General features: G+C 41.1%; 1 protein-coding gene across 3 annotated transcripts in view; it reads left to right on the plus strand.

Annotated features, from left to right (window-relative positions):
- The window catches only part of ATP2A2 (ATPase sarcoplasmic/endoplasmic reticulum Ca2+ transporting 2), a 42,278-nt gene that overhangs the window by 16,843 nt on the left and 3,517 nt on the right, over positions 1–21,918 (plus strand). The window contains exons 6-20 of one of the 3 annotated variants that reach the window (XR_002465638.2): positions 5,427–5,507; positions 6,907–6,992; positions 7,932–8,396; positions 10,593–10,681; positions 12,957–13,059; positions 13,565–13,696; positions 13,785–13,907; positions 14,077–14,295; positions 15,044–15,379; positions 15,611–15,831; positions 16,799–17,001; positions 17,168–17,253; positions 17,650–17,783; positions 18,774–18,891; positions 19,006–20,558. Coding sequence is in view for 2 of the 3 variants with exons in the window: in XM_021532727.3 (XP_021388402.1) it covers positions 5,427–5,507; positions 6,907–6,992; positions 7,932–8,396; positions 10,593–10,681; positions 12,957–13,059; positions 13,565–13,696; positions 13,785–13,907; positions 14,077–14,295; positions 15,044–15,379; positions 15,611–15,831; positions 16,799–17,001; positions 17,168–17,253; positions 17,650–17,783; positions 18,774–18,891; positions 19,006–19,278 (2,669 nt within the window). In the remaining variant the exon portion in view is untranslated. Of the gene's footprint in view, positions 1–5,426; positions 5,508–6,906; positions 6,993–7,931; positions 8,397–10,592; positions 10,682–12,956; positions 13,060–13,564; positions 13,697–13,784; positions 13,908–14,076; positions 14,296–15,043; positions 15,380–15,610; positions 15,832–16,798; positions 17,002–17,167; positions 17,254–17,649; positions 17,784–18,773; positions 18,892–19,005; positions 20,662–21,918 lie in introns of those variants that run through there. The other 2 variants (XM_021532729.2, XM_021532727.3) reach the window with 2 other exon arrangements.

Here is a 21,918-nt window from a genome sequence, read left to right on the forward strand (position 1 = left end):
TGGAAGCAGGGTCCCTGTCCATCAGCACATCTTATCTAATGTTCTGGTGCCCTCTTCAGAGAGAATGACAAGTCTGTTTTTAGAGAATGAAAAAAAAGAAGTTTAAGAAAAACTTGAGTCTTATGTACTGTTTAACACAGTATGTCCATGTCTCTCAACCCTCAGTTTTGACTTGGAAATACTTTGCTCCCAGAAAGTAAGGCTTCTTCTGTCCTTTTGGCTTCCCTTTATAAGAAAGCAATATCTATGTGTTGTTTAAATTTTCTTTAACCTCTACCTTGAACAGTTCCTGGGTTAGGATACTCACACCTTGCATGCACTGCACACTAAGCTGTGGGGATATTTTCTGTCTACCCAGAATGCAGAAAGTGAATGATAGAGGCTGTTTCATGCACATTGTCTAATGCAAAGAATGAATTTAAATGTATTGTTCTGTCACCTTGTTAGTTAAAGCAAGTACTGTTTTACTGCTATGGTTACAACTGTTGGACTTTTGCTGGTGTACTCTGTCTCGATGGAAAATAAATTTTACCTTCCTGGTTTGGAGTGGAAACTCAGACTTAAAATTTGGTTCATAATCTCTCTTCTAATTTTGGCACTTTGACATTCTTGGCCTTGTATGAAAGCATAGATGGACTCAATTATGTTCCTGTTTCGTAGAGCTGCTGATTTTTGGTACCATTTTATTATGCCCTGTTCAGGAAGTGTTAATTACTTAAAATCTGTTACTGTGGAAGAAAAATTACGTTTCTGATGGTCTAAGGAAATCAAGCACAATAAGAAGATGGGATTGTCTCTCTACAAGGGGGGAAGAGGAGCTAAGCTGAGCTTGTGTCAAGGAAGTTTAATAAAAAAAACAGTTCTGCTGGAGCAGCTCTACCTGTAAATAAAAGCAAACCATTCTGTTCAGGTGTGAGCTTTAAATATTATTGTCCCCAGAAATACTCAATTCAACACTCAGAAAATTCTCAGTTCTGTTGATTGAAGCGTGTAGCATCCCTTATGTGTTATTTTAAATCTATTTGTTTCAATTCTTAAGATTTGGTGGGTTTTGGCATTGGTTTGGGGATGCTTTACTCAGTTTCAGGAACTATAGAATAATTGGAGCTGTCCTGATAATCTTTATTACAAAAGTCCAGTTCCAAACTTCAGTGTACTGATAGCAGATCCAGGGTGACACTGGCTTTAGTTAATGATAAACACAAATAAAGTGTGAGGTACGTGTTGTATATGAACAGCTCCTCTGATATCTACAGGGAGATTATCTTTGATTTGCTGTGATCACGAAAAGGGACTTGCTGCAAACAGATCGCTTTCTTTGCATAGAAGAGGAATTATAACACATTAACATAAAAAAGAAGCAAAATTTTTTATAATGTACCTGCCTGTAAACCTGAGCAAGTCTGCAGGGGTGTGAGGGGCCAGAGTTAACAGAGCTGATATTGGTGTTCAAAGTACACATTTCAAGCCTCAGTTTTGTTCTGAGGACTGTTCTATAGCATACTGGCTTTTGGGGTACAGTTAATTGCTTCCTGAGCCCTCTGCCACCAGCAGTTTTGACAAGAAAATCTGGAATATGGATCCCAATAGACTATATTTAGATCTGGTCTAATAATTTGAGACTTGAAAGAGGAGTATGGTTTTGTTGTAGTCTAAGGTTCTTTGTTAGTACCCAGAAGTAACTAAAAATACAAGGGACTGAAATCCACTCAGCTTTAATAGTTATGTTCCCTCCACCTTCATTTTTCATAGAATATACATCCCATCAATTCTGCCCATCTTCCTGGGCTGCTTGAAGCACAGATTGCCATAGCCTGCAAAATTAATATTGTATTTTAGCTGTAGAGGTCTCCCAGGGAGTGCCTCAAACAATTGACTGACAGAATTCTGAAATGAAATATTTAATTTTATTGCTATGCTGGAAACTGGTGAAGTATTAAAAGGGATATCAGTGCTCAAATGAAACACCCAGGTAATGAGTTGATAACTTCACTGTAGGACTTGGCCAGTGCCAAGGATAAAATTGGGACTCGGGTTGCTTAATAGTACATTCTGTACTTGAAGTCAATTTGGGACAAGTCTGTGGAGAAGCAGGGTTGGACTGTGTAAAAATCAAATATCTCTGTCAGTGATTGTCCACATGGAGGGAACTTGACCCATAACACTGCCACAGCCCTGGGAGCAGGGCTGGGAGCTTGAGAAGAAAGGCTGGAGTGTTGGGTGTAATCAGTGGGAGCTTTGAAAAGTAGCATTGCTGGTTAGATGGCTGAAGAACCCAGTATCTGAAAGTACTAAGTTATCCCTGTTTACAGTGAAAAAGCAACTGACATAAACTTTAAATTCATATTGCAACAAAGTTTCTGCCAAGGAGTAGAAATTGTAAATTGTCTGTTTCAGTGTCGACTCATGCACAGTTAAATAAAATGGATGTTTATCTTTCTTAACCCCTTGTCACGACCAAGTTGTTCTTACACAGATTCATTTATTGTGTGCTGAAGCTCAGCATGAAAGTTCTAAAATTCTGTGTGGGAATAAAAGGATTCTGTGGGTAAAGCTGTAATGGTTCAAACCAAACCCTTCTCACTCCTCCAGACAGCAGTCAGTGCTGTAGCTGGTGGGGCTGTTTTAATCAGTAGTTATGTATTTGGCTACATTATGTTTCAGAGCACATACCTGGGCACTTTGGAAAGCAGCTTATTTTATTTCTTCAGAGCTGTTGTGGAAATCAAGGGACTATTTAGGATTAAAAACTTGGGTTGAAATAATGGATGAAAATACTTCTGCAACTGATTTTTTTATTTTAGATGTCAGACTATGGAATTATATTGTTTACTGTAGCAGCTCTGTGCTGAGCAACACAAACACATAATCACTTTCTCATTTCTCTCAAGCCTTGGGTATTACTTCCATTGGTTCTGTGGACTGAATTACATGAATTTTAAAAAGCCTCCCAAAAAACAACAACAACCTCCCATTTTTTTCCTGTTTTAAAGTATGTGTTAAAAGAGCCTTCTCTTTGTAGATGAGATCTGTAGTACACTGCTCACTGAAAATTTCCTGTGGTTCATCTCTGTCATAGGATAGCTTCCTATTTATATTCAGTTTCACTTGTGCTCTTGAAAGTATATTAAAGACTGTAAATGACTTAGTCTCATAGTAGTTGTTATTTTGCAAAGAGCTGTTTAAAATGTTTCTGTAATTGACCCTGACATACAGCTTTCCTGCCTATTGGAAATGCCTTGAATATTTTACTACAGCCTTCCCAGTCAGAGAGGGCGAGTGGATAATGTGTCTTATCTTAAATTGTTGAGATAAATTTATGAAGCTGCACTGTCATACTAAATTTAACATTTCAGTTCTGGTGATTCAGGCAATTGATAACAACAGTAGTAGTTTTCATGGAAATACTGATGTTAGTATCAACAGTCTGTTAGTGGGGTCACTCCAAGTATTTTAAATCTTGTGAATATTAAGTTTGACCAACTTGGAGAAGTTCAGAAGTATGTTAGACTTGTGAACTTTACTGTTAAGATTGTTTTTTTAACAGCTCCTTTTTATGTTCTGCATCTCCACCAGTGTTGCCAGACGTGGTGGCTGTGGCTGCCTGTAGTTCTGCAGTGCTCTGCAGATGTTTGTGCAGGTTGCCAGAGCTCTCAGCACATTGCTCTGAGGGCTTGGCCTGTCCAGCCATATCTGCAAACAGCTGCTACTGTGTGTCTGCAAATAACCCTCCTCAGGACACCAGGAGAGCAAATGGAATCGTTTTGCCTTTTTTGGCCTAGGTCACCGTTTGTCTAAGGCTATTTTCTCTTGCTGCTCAAGGGCATTGTGGCTTAAATTAGTATTCACATGGTATAATGACACATTTGTAGCTGGATTTTTGTCCCTTCATGTACATGCTCACAAAGACACACAGGCAAAACTATACAAACGTGTGCTGGTTTTAGTGGTTGGAGTTACTCTGAATTTACAGGAAGTCACATGGTGCAAGTTTTCCTAACGTTTGAAGTAGCACTTCATTCTCCTCTTCAGGGTTTTGTTCCACAGTTTTCCACTCCAGGGTGTGAGGGGTTGGATGAGACAAGGCTGTGTCACCACTGTAGAGCTTTTTGTGATATTATTTCTTAATGTGCATTATTGCTGCTGATTGCATAAGCAGTTCCTGCAGGAATTGCAGCTTATTTTAATTTCACTGCGGGGACACAGATTCTACCTACTGAAAGGATCAATTGTCTTTTGTTAGTTATTCTCCCTTCTTTATTTCTTTGCATTATTTTATAATAAAATAGCTGACACTTGAATGCTTGCGGTGTTAAATTACATTAGGAGTGTTCAATCATGTGTTAATTAGGAATATTGACATGCAGAATGTAGAACCCCTCCATGTGAATCAGAAATGTGCCTCATTAATATGCTTTAGCAAGTTAATTTGCATGAAGCCATTTATTTGCAGTAGTCACAAAATGGTAGAACTTTAGTTTTTTTCTTAAAAACTGAGAAAAGCTGGGTAAGAGGACGTAGGAAGGGAGAAGATAATGTTGAGGTGTTAGGGATGCTGGAGCTCAACTGACAACTGGATTTATCACTCTGCCATTTTTAGGATTGTGGTGTTAACTTTTATCATCTGCCTGGGTGTCTCAAGCACTTGTTAATGGATGTTTTGTTGTTTGTGGGTTATTTTTTTTTCTTCTGTATTCTCTTTTGCAAAGTAGAAATGTGCATGACAAGATAAACACAACAGAGATCTGTGAAAATTGTAACTGGGATATGGATTGTGGTTATTTAATAGAGCAGCATTACTGGAAAATAAAGCTACTGTGTTGATCTGAGGTTAACTTCCAACTCTAAAACATCTGGCAGAATTCAAAGTGTTGCATTACAAGAGCATATTTGCAGAAGCACGTTATTCTCACAATTGGTGCCAAAGAAAAGGAAAATACAACTTCTTTTAGTTTTCTAAATAAATAGATGTGGATAATGTGATCTTTGGAGAGCAGAGGACTCACTTTGGGCATAGAGAAAACAGCTAAAAGACTCTGCAGGACTCGTTGTTCTGAAAAGGGAACTCGATTCACCTTAGCTACGGGTTTTGATTGTTTATAAATATGTCTCCTGAAATTGATATCTTGCTCTTGAGAATGTTTTCCCTTTGCTTTCAAGTGGCTATGTGGTTAAAAAAACAATTCAGTGATTTACAGCTTCTTTCTTGGAGGTTAGGTAGGGGCAAGTCTAAATTGCCAAGGTGTATTGGATACTCAGAAAGTGGGAGTATTGCAAGTCACAAAAGCAGCAATAAGCTGCTGGTGATCTCAGTCATCTGTGCAGTTACTGGAAAGTCATTTTTCTGGCTGATGGAGGGAAGGGACACTTGGTCAGTCATGTCTCAAACAGCAAAATTCTGACTTTGTCTTCTCATTTCTTTGTAGTTGGAGACAAGGTTCCTGCTGATATAAGAATTACTTCTATCAAATCTACAACTCTAAGGGTAGACCAGTCAATTCTCACAGGTACAGTTTCTGTGACTTTCATGTAATTATGTGCATAATTGAAAGTGCATTTTCACCATTTGTTATTAGAAACAAGCCTGCAGCTATTGAAGTTCTCTGCATTCAAGTGCAGTAAATTTCAGATCTGGTAACTTGTAGAGTGGCTGAATGTGTTGCTTCATCATTGGCTTTGTTTTCCCTTTAGTGGGATGAACATTCTTACTGAGTCTTGTAATGCTTTTTTGGCCTTCCTCTTTCCCCAACAGACACAAGCAATCTGTGGGAAATTAAGTTTTTTTTTGTAAAATATGGATTTCTCTTCTAGTTCACGGAGTCTTCTAGGTTTGAACATCGTGTCACCACTCCAATATGAAAGTATGTAAATCTTACTAAATGTCTTCTGCAACAGGAGAGAACAATTTTTGCAATGCTGGCAGCTTTTAAGCTGCTGCCACTAAAGACTCAGTGCACTCAAGCCTTATTTGCTCAAATTCTATGCACACACATTTGTGTGTTTTCTGGTACCAGCCCTCAAATGCAGGAGCTATTTTTAGAGCCCTTTTCAGATTTGTTGAAAACAAAACAAAGTAGCAGCACTTCTGAATATAGGAAAAAAACTGGGAATCAACCAAGCATGCTACAACAGTTTTCTTTCAACTGGAACATGGAGATCTGTCTGCCTGTTTTGGTAGCATAAGTTGTTGTTAACTAGCTTTGAATTTTAAAACAGTAAAGTATTCATAAGAAGCCTATTTTTCATCCTTGAATCTGTCTTGAAACAGGCTTCAGAGTTTTTCACCACAGTTCCTGAATAGCACAGGACTGATCAAGCTTTACTTATGTTTAGCATAGGAAAATGGATGCATTCCATGCCTGTAAAGCTGCTGGAATAAGTAGAAATAGCACATCAGAATTCTGTAAAAAAGGACAATTTATTTAAGGAACAGAATTCTTGTTTTAAAGGAAGCCTTTGCTGTTTTCACCCAAGTTGATGTTTAAGTCTCCTGTCAGATTAAACAGGACTGAAGTCTGAGATGCTGCTCAACAAAATCCTTTTAAAGGGAGGAAACTTTGACTCTCTTGAGCTTACACAAAGTACTGTAGCTCAGTGACTGAAGCTGAGAGCACCACCTTGTGAAATCTGGTGTAGCAATGAACATCTGCTTTTAAAGAAAATGAGCCTTTCTGTACCTGTGTGACATGCTTGTAGAAACTGATACAGAGTTTTTGCTGAAAGCCAGACATTTGGTTTTCTTGGCCAACTGAAATATTTCCTGTTTCACTTAGGCAATTAAATTAACATCATTTGAGGAAAGAATTTTGACATCCTAAAAATTTCAGAGCTGAAGATTATAACTTTTTGATTCCCTCAGGACTCCAGATACAAAATCTTTTCTTAAGACTATAATCTTTATTTTAGGTGAATCTGTGTCTGTTATTAAGCACACGGACCCTGTGCCTGATCCTCGTGCTGTAAATCAAGACAAGAAGAACATGCTCTTTTCTGTAAGTAATTTACTGTGACGTTTTCAAAATATTTATAAAATAACACTGAAGCTGATAAAAAATGTGCAAAACTTCAGGTCTTCCCCCAAAAACTGCATGACTTTGCTATGTTCTCTGTATATATCTATGTGTGTCTCCATACACATTGAACTAAATTAACTTTTAATAAAAGCTGTCCTCAGGGGAAGATGAAACCAGTCTATCAGGAAAATTATTTTTGTCCTTCACAAGGAAATCTTGGAGGGTGGAGCACACACACTTTTAGTGTTTCTGCTGTAATTTTCTAAAGTAATAGTTCTTCAGTGTGATAAGAGGCCACACATTGTGGTGTTGTGCAGCTAAAATTGAGAACTGGCTTTCTGTATAGGAATGAAATAGTTTGTTCAAGTTTATTTGAAGGGAAGGATTAAATATATTTCAGATAAGAAAATAATTTTTTGCTGGCAGGTAGCTTAATTTTACTGTTAATTTCCATGTTAAATATGTTCACACAGGGAGCCCTAAAGAACTCATCTGTTACTCATAGCAAGTAACATTAAATCTGACAAAATAGAACTTGGATTAGAAAAAGAGAGGTAAAACACATTCAGTATTCCAGTTGAAATACATACTGCTTGCTCAGCATCTGGGTTTGGCTGTGGTGCTTGTGAGAGATCAATACTGACTTGTTTTGAGCCTGTTCTGGGAGCAGAAATTCCACCCTGGAGTGTTCCTTTACAGACACAGGCAGTGTCATCCTCTTCCTCTTCACCCTTTTCCATATCCTGGCTGAAGCACAGTCTGAACTTGTATGATGTGGTTTGGTTTGAGGGTGGTTTTTTGTTGTTGTTGTTTTTTTTTTTTTTTTTTTTGTTAAATTAAAACCAAACAAAAGAAACTCGCCGACAAAACCTGTTTGTAGATTGACTCCAAGTTTTCCCTGCTCTTCCTTTACCTCAGGGTACCAACATTGCTGCTGGTAAGGCCATGGGGGTGGTTATTGCAACAGGGGTAAACACTGAAATCGGGAAAATCCGTGACGAGATGGTGGCAACTGAGCAGGAGAGAACCCCCCTGCAGCAGAAGCTGGACGAGTTTGGGGAGCAGCTGTCCAAAGTCATCTCCCTGATCTGCATCGCCGTGTGGATCATCAACATCGGCCACTTCAACGACCCCGTGCACGGCGGCTCCTGGATCCGCGGCGCCATCTACTACTTCAAAATCGCCGTGGCCCTGGCCGTGGCCGCCATCCCCGAGGGCCTGCCCGCTGTCATCACCACCTGCCTGGCGCTGGGGACACGCAGGATGGCCAAGAAGAACGCCATCGTGAGGAGCCTCCCCTCCGTGGAGACCCTGGGCTGCACCTCGGTGATCTGTTCCGACAAGACGGGGACGCTGACCACCAACCAGATGTCTGTGTGCAGGGTACGTCACACTGCTGCTCCTGTTCTCCTCAGCCACTCTCGGGAGTCAGCACTGCTCAAATTCTCCTGATCCCAGCTCTTTTGCGTTCTCATTTCGTCAAAATCCTGCTCTTATTTTCCTGAGATAAGCCTCCACTTTGAATTTGGTTTTCCACTGTGTAGTCTTGAAGGCTTTTGTCTCTTTCCTTACTTAGTCATGGCCAAAAACAGCTGTACCCACACTCACAGAGCAGACTGTTTGTAAGCAGCTTTCCATTGACTTTCGTGTGAGCCTTTCAGGTTACTGCCAATTCTTTGGTGTGATTTATGCCTTTTATTAGAAAGTTACACTGTAGAACGGGCTGTGTGTAAGTGTCAAACACTTGACTTCAGTTGAGAAAGATAACAATAGTGGAGAAACTTAGTATAAGAAAAGGAGATTTACTGCAGTAACTTAGGTAGTCAAAGGTGTTTTCACTCCTGGGTGATTCCACCTTTATTTGGTTATCTTGCCTTCAGTGGCTTTGCTGGTCTGATGGGGATCACTGCAGTGTTTTCAGTGTGCAACAATGACTAATCTGGCAGCTTGAGGTGCAGTTGACCCTGTCACCAGCATTGCCAGGGTCATCGTCAATGTTGGTGTATTTTTAGGTAAGCAGGAGTTCTGTGCCTCTCCCTTCCCCCCCATACACTGAATTCTTCTGTTTAATAACTTTAGATGCTCAGTGGCACAGCAACTCCAGCATGCAATGTCCAGAGCCTCATTACATTGGGTTAGAATTCCAAATGTGTGCATGTTGGGCTCTGCACACCAGTGGTGAAAGTTTGTAAGCCCTAAGCACTTTGTTCTCATGTGATTGATGGCTTTTTCTTCCTAATTGGTGGTTGACTTGTTGTACTTCCTTAAGTATCATAGTATTTATACCTAAGAGACACAAAGCAGCTGCTCATCAGTATTCCAGAGGAGGTTACTTGCAGTAGAGTTGCATAACTGCCCTAGTCTTTGCAGGGATTTTTTCATCCTGCAGATGCCAAAAGCAGGAGGCTTCCCTGGTTAACTCATCATTTAAGTTGTGTTTATTTAAAAGCTCAAAATGCTCTGCTCCTTATTTAGAGGGCTAAATGTTTTAGATCTTGTCCAGCAGAGCTTGGTTCCTTGTTAGCCTCTGAGGGCTGCAAAAGAACGTGAATTGAAGTTTGCAAATACATAGCAAAATTTTAATACCTATAACAATGAGTTTATTTTATTGGGCTGTGTTTTGTGAAGATGCTTGTCTAAAATGTAGGGCACACAGTGAGGGGAGAGGAGGATATTGCTAAAATGTGATGTGACAAAATGGCTTGTGCTAACCAGTGGATCAGAAGTTCCATTAGGATACACCATCAATTAGTGAGAAATTATCTTCTCTAGTGCTACTCCAACGGAGAGTAAGACAGCTTCAGGCACTGTGGTTTTTATCTCTATCCTCTCACATGTGATTCTGCCTGCAGCTCTCCTGGAAAGGAAACGAAGGAAAGACTGATTTGCAGATCTCTTAGAGAACTGAATCCTTCAGATTGGTGTCTGAATTTGAAAATACCATTTTCACCAGTGCTAGAAGAGCACTTGAATTGGCTGATTGGTTTAAACTCCCAGTATCCCATGTGGTAAAGTGACTTATAACTGGAAACCAGGACAGGAAACACTTTCATTTAAGGCTGGTATTGGGAGAAAGTGGCCATAGTCTGGCTCTTGCTAAAACCTCACCCCTTAGATCTCAGCTTCTCCTATTTGTAGATGCTTTTATTATGATTTTGGAAGAAATTGACAGTGTCCAGCTGAGCTGTGTTTGACTATTCCAAAGCAGAGAACTAATTCATTATTTGTGTTACATGAGAATTAATTCACAGGTGTGAAGTTTAGGAACAGCTTGGCTCTAGTGAGGCTTGTCAGGTGGTGTGTGAATGGGCTTCCCAGCTGAAGTAACACAGTTCCTGTGGTTTTCAGCTCTGCTTTCCAAAGAGCTCTGTAGGCAGAAGAGCTGTTCCCTGTACTTTGTGCTTCAGTGTATGGAGCTATTCAAACACATGTGGGATCCAAGTGCACAGAATCAGGTCTTGTCTGGTTTGTTTATTCAGACTGAACTTGCCTCTTGTACCTGCTTGCCTAAGGCCTGTTTAAATCTCTTGCTTTAATCATTGTTCAAAGGTAGTAACACTTCTAACTCTCTCATTTCAGATGTTTATCCTGGACAGAGTAGAAGGAGACAGCTGCTCCCTGAATGAATTTACTGTAACTGGCTCAACATATGCTCCCATGGGAGAAGTGTAAGTGTCTTGTTTAGGTTAAATATTTGTCTGTTCATGCATTCACTATTACTTTAGTCTAGAAAAGGGGTATATGTTATATTCAATAGTGATAGTTAATGAGTGAAAGGTCAGCCAGTGAGAATGCACGCATCAGCTGTAAGTCTCTACTAGTGAGGTAAGTGGTTCATCCTGAAGACCAGAAATTTTTAGGACTCTGCTTTTTGAAGAAAAGCCTCTTTTCACTGGGTTTTTACAGCTCCTTTTACTTGATCAGTCCTACATGTGTTTTATAACCTTATCAGTTCAGTTTTACATGCAGAGTAGAACTCTGCTGTGGATGATGTAGAATTTAATTTCAGTTATTGTAAACATCTCAGCCTTGTGCGGTTTCACTCGTGTGCCTCTGACTCCTTGCCCATCTCAATAATGATTATCTCTGTTTAATTTCCATGGCAGTTAAGACCCTGGTGTTCCCAGCAGCTGGAAATCTTAATTCCCCAGTTCTTTTTTGTTTCAAAGCTAATTGCTGTCAAAAGCTTATGCTTTCATTTCAGGAGGCAGCATTTGCTTAGACAAGGTGACTCCAGACCTTGAAAAACTCCAAGCTATTGCACTTTAGCTGGGCTTACAAGAGCTCCAGATAAACAAAATAATAAAATAGTGTGGTGACAGATGTGAGGGATAATGAGACAGACAGCAATGTTTGTTAATGTGCTGTTTTCACTTTCTGAAGTTAAGGGAATGTGAACAAGTGTGTTAAACTCACTGCATTCGGGGACACAGAGGATTCTGAGAGAGGGAAATTGCCACAGAAAGGCTCTTACTGGAGCATAGGGAAACTCAGCTCAACTCCAGCCCTTGGGCCTGGTTTATATCTGCATTTATGGACAGCTTTTAAAGCTGTGGCTTTGAAGTCAGTCACCTTACTTAAAACCACTTTTAAGTAAGGTGACTGACTTCACCTTGGATTGCAGACTGTCACTGAAAATGGAGTTTGGGGGGGTTAAGAGGCAATTAATCCATTGCACTGGCCCAGAGCAGGACCTGCTCCAGATATGAAGCATTTCTAACAGGTACTTGGTACTTCAGATACTGTTGGCTTCCACAGCCTATTCAGTTTCATAACCTTTAAGTGTTCTTGCACTAATATGCTGGTGTTCTTTGACTTCAGAACAGGTGAAAACAGGAAGTTTTGGGTGGGATGGATGAGGTGAGAGCTGGACTTCAAAGCCACAGCTTATGGCTGTGGGATTATATGCCAAATGCAACATTAAAAACTTACTTGTTTCCTTAAGATTCATTTTGTTTTCGTGCTGTGTTACACAACACTGGAATTTGTTTGCAGTACCACAACTGAACAAAAGCTTACATAATGGGACATGTCATCGTCTGTGTTGTGAATTCTTAGAGTAATGATCCACATCTTTCCACCATCAGACCTTTTTCCCCCAGTCCTTCAGAGCTTTAATAAAAGATATTCTATATTAGCTCAGCCTTGGTAATTTTGCTAGGGGAAAACAACAGTATTGAGCACTGTCTTGGTTCTCTTGTGCTTGCTGTAGAAGTCTGGGAATATTCCAGAAAAGGAGTAAATTCACTGTTTCCAAGTGTGAAAGCAGAGAAGTTGCTTCTTAGTTGGGATGTCAAAATGGTGCTTTACTTCAGAAAAATGTACCTTCCCTCTCTGAAGCCTCGAGATATTGATTATTGTGTTTCACTCCTAGAAAAGAGCATTTTTTTTCTCGTGGAGTTAGTCTGAAATAACTTCACTTTTCATGGCTTTAGGATGCTGACATATAATACAAATCAATTGTTAGGAAACTAAAGAGGCAAATCTGCTTTAATGCCTGCCCAGTGCATGCACTTCATGCATTGCAGTAAAGCTGCAGAATATGCAGCAGGAAGGAAGCTGAGCTCCACAAGTATCCAGCAGTATTCCTCCCCTGCTTGGACCTCCCCTCCAAGCCCTGCAAAAACAGGGGCTCCAACAGTGCCTTCCTGAGCTCGTCACTGAGCCTTCTCCAGGCTGCTGTGCGACTGTCACTGGAGGAAGTGAGTTTTTGTCACTCAGGGAGTGATGTCATCAGTGAGCTTCTCATTCCATTCATGATTCTGATCCAAACTTCAGAACTCCCCTTTATCAATCCTGCTCTTCCCAACAACTTCTGTGGTTCCAAGTCCATAACTAATGAGCATTGTACTGAATGGAAATGCAGTAAAGAGGATGAAGAAAATACGAGATGCTGATACTAAATAACTAACTTCAGTCTCCCCGTTTTCTTCCTCTGCAAAGGCATAAAGATGACAAGCTCATTAAATGCAGCCAGTATGATGGTCTTGTGGAACTTGCAACGATCTGTGCACTCTGCAATGATTCCTCTTTGGATTACAATGAAGTAAGTTCATATTCTGGAACAGAGGAGAGTGTGGCAATGAGGATAAATGTTCTCATCTGTCTGTGTAATACCTTTCAGTGCTAAATCCCCTTCTAGTCAAGGCGGGGAGAGTATTTAGGCCCTCTGAAGTATTAGTTCTGAGAAATACATGTTTGTTGAACACTGAGAACTAAATCCAGCAGCAAGTGTAATCTGTAATTTGGAGATCTCCTGATGCTGCATTCTTGCTTTGCCTTGCTGCCTTATGGGTGCTACCAAGTCTCAAAATGACTGAAATACTTGATGATAAAATTCTGACATCTCTCCCTGCTGCTCCTGAGGTTAAAGGCTTCAAATTCCTACAAATCAAGCTCCTCAAAGCTGGTCTTTTAAAATAGTTTTACTTGTTTCATGAGCCACATTAAAACTTGTAAAGCTTCCCCCCACCCATTGTGACACTTGAGCTTGGTAGGTTCCAGGTGATGTTTAAAGTCCTGTGCTTTTGTTTGCTTTGTGTTAACTCAAGGCTAAAGGAGTTTATGAAAAGGTTGGTGAAGCCACAGAGACGGCGCTTACGTGTCTGGTTGAGAAAATGAACGTGTTCGACACAGACCTGAAGGGACTTTCTAGGATCGAGCGTGCCAACGCCTGCAACTCGGTGAGTCCTCTTTTACTGCCATTGCCTGGGGACACAGCTCTGTAGTGTGTATCACCTAAATGCATTTTATGCTTTTTGTTTTAATAAGGTGATAAAACAACTGATGAAGAAAGAATTCACTCTGGAATTCTCAAGGGACAGGAAGTCGATGTCTGTCTATTGTACTCCGAACAAACCGAGCCGCACGTCCATGAGCAAGATGTTTGTTAAGGTCAGTCCCTCTCTGGAGAGAGAAAGGTGATGGAACGGCTGCAGAGTATTTTAAATACTTAAAAATTACAGTGCAACTAACTGCAGCTTGGAGTGGGAGGAAAGACTCAGTAATTTGTAATGGAAAGGGATTTATTAAGCTAAATTACTTCTTCTTTTTGTCTCTGCAGGGTGCTCCTGAAGGTGTGATTGACAGATGTACACATGTCCGTGTTGGAAATGCTAAAATACCTTTGACCCCAGGAATTAAGCAGAAAATAATGTCTGTCATTAGAGAATGGGGAACTGGCAGGGACACGCTGCGTTGCTTGGCTCTGGCAACCCATGATAATCCTCCCAAAAAAGAGGAAATGAATCTGGAGGACTCCTCAAATTTCATAAACTATGAGGTAAGATCAGTAGCACTTCTCCCTCTTCCAAACTGGAGAGTGGTGGCTCCTTCTGTTTGATTATTCCTTGAGGAAGTTACATCTGAGAATTTTCTTTCTGAGTATTTTTGGTGTCAGACAAACAGTTCCCCACTTGTATGGAGGGAATGCTCAGTATAAGAAGAGACTTTTTGTTTTAGAAGAAATTGTTGATGGCAGGTAGCTTTTTTTAGCTAAAAGCACAAGAAGAAATCAGTTAAACAGTCCAAAAATTGTGTTGTGGTTTCAGCTTTTATGGTTTTTCAGTTTGACGTTGCTCAACTACAAGACCTTTTTGGGGCTTTTGTGATGGAACATACCTCTCTGGGAGTCGGGTTCACTTCCCTGCCTTCTGTGCTGTCAGCTGCAAGGGCTCAATCCATGATTATCATCTTAGCTGCTCTGTAATTTTCCAATGAAATCTGTATCTGGTATTTAGGAGGAAAGTAACAACAGTTGCATGAGTTCTTGCCTTGTGCTCTCTCTGCTCCTGGCACTGATGGTAAGAATGAAAGACTCAATGCTTGCAGGTTGAATTTGCAAGGCTGGCAAGTAGAACACAGTTTAACTTCAAATTAGTGCACTTGAAGCAAAATTTGGTAAAGCAGGACAAGGAGTTATCCCAAATGTCACAACACAGACATAACATGCAGGGAAAACAATTATTTCACTGCTACCAGAGGAGAAATCTGCAGGATCTTGCACTAAAACTCGCTGTGTCTTGTTTCAGACCAACCTGACATTTGTGGGCTGCGTGGGAATGCTGGATCCCCCAAGGATTGAGGTAGCTTCATCCATAAAGCTGTGCAGACAGGCTGGCATCAGAGTTATTATGATCACTGGTGACAACAAGGGCACAGCTGTGGCCATTTGCCGCCGCATCGGGATCTTTGTGGAGGATGAGGATGTGTCCACCAAAGCCTTCACGGGCAGGGAGTTTGATGAGCTGTCCCTGGCTGCCCAGAGGGATGCCTGCCACCATGCCCGCTGCTTTGCCCGGGTAGAGCCTTCCCACAAATCCAAAATTGTGGAGTTCCTTCAGTCTTTCGATGAGATCACAGCCATGGTAAGTGATGGTAACTTGGTTAGAAAGAAAGACAAATGCTGTTTAAACCCTAATTGGGCCTTCTCTGAGTAACTTCCCATTCTGGAAAACACTTGCTTCCATATTTCCCTGCATTTAGTGAGTTTTTTGGAGGATCCAAAACCACACCCAGTGCAAAATTCCTTTCTGGATCTGTATGTGAATGCCCACCTTATTTACTGATTCATTTCCAACCCTGAATTCTCATTTTAGACTGGTGATGGTGTCAATGATGCCCCTGCACTGAAGAAAGCAGAAATTGGAATTGCCATGGGTTCTGGTACTGCAGTGGCCAAAACTGCTTCTGAAATGGTTTTGGCAGATGACAATTTCTCCACAATTGTGGCTGCTGTGGAAGAAGGACGTGCAATTTATAACAACATGAAACAGTTCATCAGATACCTGATCTCCTCCAATGTTGGGGAAGTTGTTTGGTAGGTTTAAATTTATTTTTTCTTTGAGCTAGAGTAGTGATGATGGTGTCTTCCAGTATTTCTCACTAAAACCAGAGGAGGAGGTTTTCCAGGTATTGGATCTCTGTAGAAGTTGCATGTTTCTGGCCTGTCTTCAGTGAAGAATTGTAGCTTGCCACAGAAGTTGCATTGTGTTATTTAGAATATTCTAGCTCAGTAGGTAATGTTTTCCAGTCATTTCCATGATTGGAATAATTCTCTAGAGAAGGAAAACCAAAACCTTAATCAAACAGCACAAGATGTAGAATTTCAGATAACGTAGTCCCAGGCATAGCTTAGATGTTTGTTTAACCTCAGGTTCCAGAAACACGTCTTGTGTTCCTCTGGGAGGAGCAGTGGTCACCCAGCACCACAGAATGCATTGCTGGTGACAAAATGTAAATATTGATCTGCTCACAGACCTTACATCAAAGCAGACTTTTCCCAGAGTGGGATAAAGCACAGCAATTCTCTCACCTTGTTTCTTGTCAGCTTTAGGGCCGTCCTTCATATGGCTCTTGCTGCAGCCCCTTATTTCTGTTCTATTTATTCGCACAGGCTTGGAGCCATGAAAGTTACAGGTTCAATAAACTTCTGCAGGGAATAGCAGTAATCTAGGGAAATGAAGGTTAGTTATTTGAGCCAAAATGTGTCTTTTAGAAAGTGGTTTGCAAGCCTTTATCCATGTGTCTGTATATATTTATCTATACAGACAAGTAGAGTGGAGAAAAGTCTTCAATTTTTGAAGTTATCAGAAGCAACAATACTTCAAAGCTTACATGCCAGTGGTTAGTCTTTGCTCTTGGGTGTGTGTTTAGTTTTCTGATTGTGAATATTCAGCTTGTGATCTTCAGTGGGTAAGAGAGAACAGAAGTGCTGCTGCAGGTTTAGGCTTAAACGTTACTGACATGTACAAGAATAAGCTTGTAACTGGTGGATTTCTTTGTAGTATCTTCTTGACTGCTGCCCTGGGTTTTCCTGAAGCTCTAATTCCTGTTCAGCTGCTGTGGGTTAACCTTGTGACGGATGGTCTCCCTGCCACTGCCCTGGGCTTTAACCCTCCTGACCTTGATATCATGAACAAGCCGCCGCGCAACCCCAAAGAGCCCCTCATCAGTGGGTGGCTCTTCTTCCGTTACCTGGCTATTGGATGTAAGTCCTGATGGCTTTTTTTGTTCCTTAAATAAACTAAGACATGAATTACAACCTGGGTTTTTTCAGTACTGGAAGTCTTGATGGAGAAGTTCAAGTGTGGCAAGTTCAAGTATGTCTTGCATACAGTTCCCAGCACTGAGAAAAGCTTTTTGTTTTCTTGCAGGTTATGTTGGTGCTGCCACAGTGGGTGCTGCTGCTTGGTGGTTTATTGCTGCTGATGGTGGTCCAAAAGTTTCCTTTTACCAGCTGGTATTTGCTCAGTTTAATATCTTTGGGGGGAGAGGGGAGGTTCCTGGTGCTTTCATACTTGAAATGACTGTACAAATGCGGTAGGTTACGGAAATTTATATAATTAAATATTTTCAGACTTGCACCTGTGAAACTTGATCATGATTAATTAATCTTGATAGCAAAGCTCAGAGGTGGGATACCTGAGCTTCTAACAATTTGAAGGACAAATTGTCTTGTTAAGTGAAAGCCTAAAGAGGATTTTTCTAAAGCAGGCAGGAGTCTGTAAGCAGAGACTTTTAGAAGTCACAGAAGATACTTCCTTTCTGCAATACTCACTGCTGTGTTCCTGGTTGCCTATTTTACATTTTAAAAGTTAACAAGCTGTGGAAGTGAGTTGACTCTGTTCTGTTCCAGAGCCATTTTCTGCAGTGCAAGGAGGACAATCCAGACTTCTATGGGGTGGACTGTGTGGTGTTTGAGTCCCCGTATCCGATGACAATGGCTCTCTCTGTGCTTGTCACCATAGAGATGTGCAATGCTCTCAACAGGTTCGTATGTCCCAACACGAAAGCCAAGCTTCTGCACAGCTTATCCAAAATCCTGCTTTTTGTGCAATTTGATGCTTGGTGAACAGCTTAGCTAATGAAGAGTGAGTCACATTTCCCTTCTGAGTTCTGGTAGTGCAAACAAACTTGACTCTTAGATAACATTTGAGATCTCTTATCATAAGGTGTATTTTTAAGTCTGCCAATTCATTCTGGTATTTTACTAAGCACAAGCCACTGAAATATTTTCCATTATTTTTAATCTAAGATTAATCAATCAGATTATCCCTACTATGTTGGTATAAAGTGATATCAAGGAGAACTAAAATAAGAATGCTGGAGATATGGAAAATAGTTTTCCTTGCCCTAAGGGAGTATGGGTTTAGCCAATTAATATTAGATTATAAATGGAAACCACTAAATAGCACAATGTCAAGGGTATTTTTCTTCAAATAGCTTAGAGGTCAGTTAATTTAAAAACAAATAAACTTGAAATACATTGCACTAGGGTAGTCCTACATAAAGATACTGCTCTACATCTGCTGCTCTGGATCTCAGCCTCTTCTCCAGCACAGCCTAAAGGCAGATGGAATCAAGAGCCAGCATTAAGAAGGTGAAAGTTTTTGGCCCTCTGTCAGTCTTTCAGTGAACTCCAGCAAAAATGGGTGCACTCGGGGCCCTGGTAGACTCAGCTCTCTTAGGGAAGTGTGGACATGGCAGCCTTTCTCTCCCATGGAGAAGATTTTGGGCTCATAGTGAGAAGAATAGACTAGGTCAGGACAGAACACTTGAGGTGATTTCAAGAACAGACCCGAGGCTGATGCTGACTGATTTGCTGAGCTGACTTCCAGGCCAGTTTGAAGTTGCAGCATCCGAACCATGTCCTGGGCTGTTTCCTGCCTGGGATCCCTGTGCTGTGCCAGGCTGCTTTGTGGTTCTCAGAGCTTCCTGTTGGTGTCAAAGAGTCACATATGAGCCATGTTTCTGTTGCAGCCTGTCAGAAAACCAGTCCCTGATGAGGATGCCCCCGTGGGAGAACATCTGGCTGGTGGGGGCCATTTGCTTGTCCATGTCCCTCCACTTCCTTATCCTTTATGTGGAACCACTGCCAGTAAGTGCTCATGCCTTACCCCCACCCCTGAACTTCCCAACAGAGCAAAACCTTGTGTGGGGCTCGAGGCCAGGGCTGCAGGGGGAGCTTGGTAACCCCTGGCTTTTCTTTCAGATTATCTTCCAGATCACACCTCTGAACGTGACTCAGTGGCTGATGGTATTGAAAATCTCCCTCCCTGTCATTCTGCTGGATGAAACACTTAAATATGTGGCCCGTAACTACCTGGAACCTGGTAAAGATGATAGTGTGCGGCCTGCCACCAAACCCTGTGCTCTGTCAGCATGCACCGAAGGAGTTTCCTGGCCGTTTGTGTTCATTACTATGCCCCTGGTTATCTGGCTTTACAGCACAGACACTAACTTTAGTGATATGTTCTGGTCTTGACTGACATGGTGACGAGTTTTACATTCAAAGGAAAAAAAAAAAAAAGTTTAACTTAATTTTTTTATTGTTTAGAGCAACTGTCTATTTCTGCTGAATTTTCACATGAACATATTTGCCGGTGATGGAGGTTTCATAATCTAGATTTTGGTTTTTGCTTTTTCTGACTTCAGTGGGGGCAATATATTCCTCTTTTATACACAGTTAAAGTGTCCATTGACATGTACAGAGAACTAACACTATTTTATGCAAATATTTTTTTGTAGATGAAAAGCATGTACAGTGTTCTGTTCAATAGTCTATTCATCGTGTAAAAAAAAAGTAAATTTGTTTTGAGCCAGCGGACACTATCAAACTAAATTGGCAGCAGATTTTAGGGAATGAATGTGTGTTGTCTAAAACTAAAAAAGCATGTAACTGTTTGTCTTCTGCATGATCATCCAAACTTAATTTGTCATAAAGTCAGGTTTTGTTCACAAGCAGAACTTTCTGCACTGGGTAGAGTCCTGCTCCCTGGGTCAGGATTTCTTCTCGGTCCCCTCTTCCCTCACTCTTGGTTCTTGACTGTCCTTGTTTACACCACTTTCTGTATGAGGTATGCCTGATCCTGCTCGTGCAGAAAATACCATTCCAGGTGCAGCCTGCTGGGGTTCTTCCATACTCTCCACACACATAGGGTTGTTTTTTTTTTAAGGATTATTTATTTGTCTATTGTATTTTATTGTAACAGACCTTACTTTGCCAGTGTTGCCCATTATGCAGGGATAGGGAGGGCTACTTCTGTCTCCTTAAATCTAAAGCCTTTCTAACACACACAATCTGTTTCAGTTCAAAAGAGGGTTAAAGTTGGGGTTCAATACCTTTTTTACACATGTCAGAGCCTTTCTTTTTCTTTCTTTTTTTTTTTTTTTCCCTTTAAGATCAAAATTTGCAATGAGATCTGAAAAAAATAACTTGCACTGCATAGCTAGAAATTGGATTTCCTACACTTAGGGCACTAATGCTCAGTTGTATACATGGAGTTACTCTGCTGGCCTGTTGTTAGCCTGACTTGAAGTAACAAGCTCGTGTGTGTTTTTTGTAAAATCTGTAAATAGCACATGACCAAATTGAACATATTGTATAGAACTATTTTTATTTTAATGTGGCACTAACCACCTTCATTATTACGGTAAATGTTAAAGCATGTTTTCAAATTCAGTCCTGTATCAACAATGTGTAAGTCATTAACAGTCCTAACTGTGGTGTTTTTCTCCAATGCCTTCCAACTTTCATCGACTAAAGTGAGTATTTTTCTTCCATTTCACCCTGCCAGTGGTGACTTGCTGTAAAATAGCATATGCTGTATACATGTTGAAGAATAAATAGTAATTTCCTTCATTCCCATGCTGTGTTTTGTCAAACTCTGCTGTGCTACATTATTATCACCACTTTAGACTCTTGTTTTGTGGTCTGAAGCTCAAATTACCGATTCCAAAGGCAAAGCACTTGCTTTTGGTTTAGTGTATTTTAGGGTCTTGTTTTATAGCACCTGGGAGCCTTAGTGCCCCAAGGTCTTACAGCTTTTGGTCTTAAGTTTGAGATAAAATCAGACAAATCTGTAACTTAAGACCCTGGCAGCTGTTACCATGAACGTTTAGTGTCCAAAACTCTCTGGTACTCGTGGTCAGGTGCTGGATTATTCCAAAGCTTTTCCCTGCTCTGAAACAGGGGCTCCCCCTTAGAGCTGAGCACCCTCCCCTGGTCCCTGCAGTGCTCGAAGGGCAGGTGCTGCTCCTGGCAAAACCAGCTCCTTATTTGTTATTTGCCATCTGAGAAGGCAAAAGAACAGTCTCAGCTTAACAGGGCAGTCTTTGAAACTTGCCCTGGGGTCACTGTGTCTGTAGAGCAGCAGGTGCTGTTCTCTTGTGCTGGCTCAGTGTGCTTTAGTAACCAAATTCAAACAGCTTTGTGATCCCTCTTGGAGGGGAAGGATAGTTCCAGGCTATGTTCTCTTGCTGCCAGCTGCAATCCAGCGGGCACTCGTAATTCTCTAGGTTTAAGCTCTCGAGTGGAGAGGTGCTCCCTCCGAACACAGAGGCTCTCTCAGAAATTCCACTGCATTGTGATACTTTGTTTATAGAGATTTTGACTTGATGCTGAAGGGGCTCAGAGGAGCTGACCTGATGATGTTGCAGGTGTGTTGCCAAACTGTGAGCGTTCAAATCCCCTCAGATGCCCTTTTTTGGTGTGGAAGAGCCAAACTACAGTTTTGCATTTCATAAAACCACTGGCCTTCACCGGCCTTTAGCTGTATCAATAACAAATGAGCAGCTTGAGACTCATCCCTGTTCTTGAAACAAAAAATAATAGTTCCTGTGATGTAGGATTCCTTGAGATCAAAGTGGGTACCAGTGTGTTATTTGTTGGAAACAAATTAGGAGCTTAGTTCTGTGCTCCCACTGCTCTTGACAGACACTTCCAGGGCAGGAGTGCCACTGAATCCTTGAACACAGGCTCTGCTGAACCTCAGAGCACCGTGTGGTGGCCTGTTTAAAGCCACGTGTCTGGCTGCCACCATGAATAAATCTGCTTCTTGTACAATCCTGTTCCTGTCTTTTATGCCAAATAATCCTGCTATACACCCCCTTTTTGCCTCTCTTA

Source organism: Lonchura striata, chromosome 18 (assembly GCF_046129695.1).
Source record: "Lonchura striata isolate bLonStr1 chromosome 18, bLonStr1.mat, whole genome shotgun sequence".
NCBI classification, from domain to species: Eukaryota; Metazoa; Chordata; class Aves; order Passeriformes; family Estrildidae; genus Lonchura; species Lonchura striata.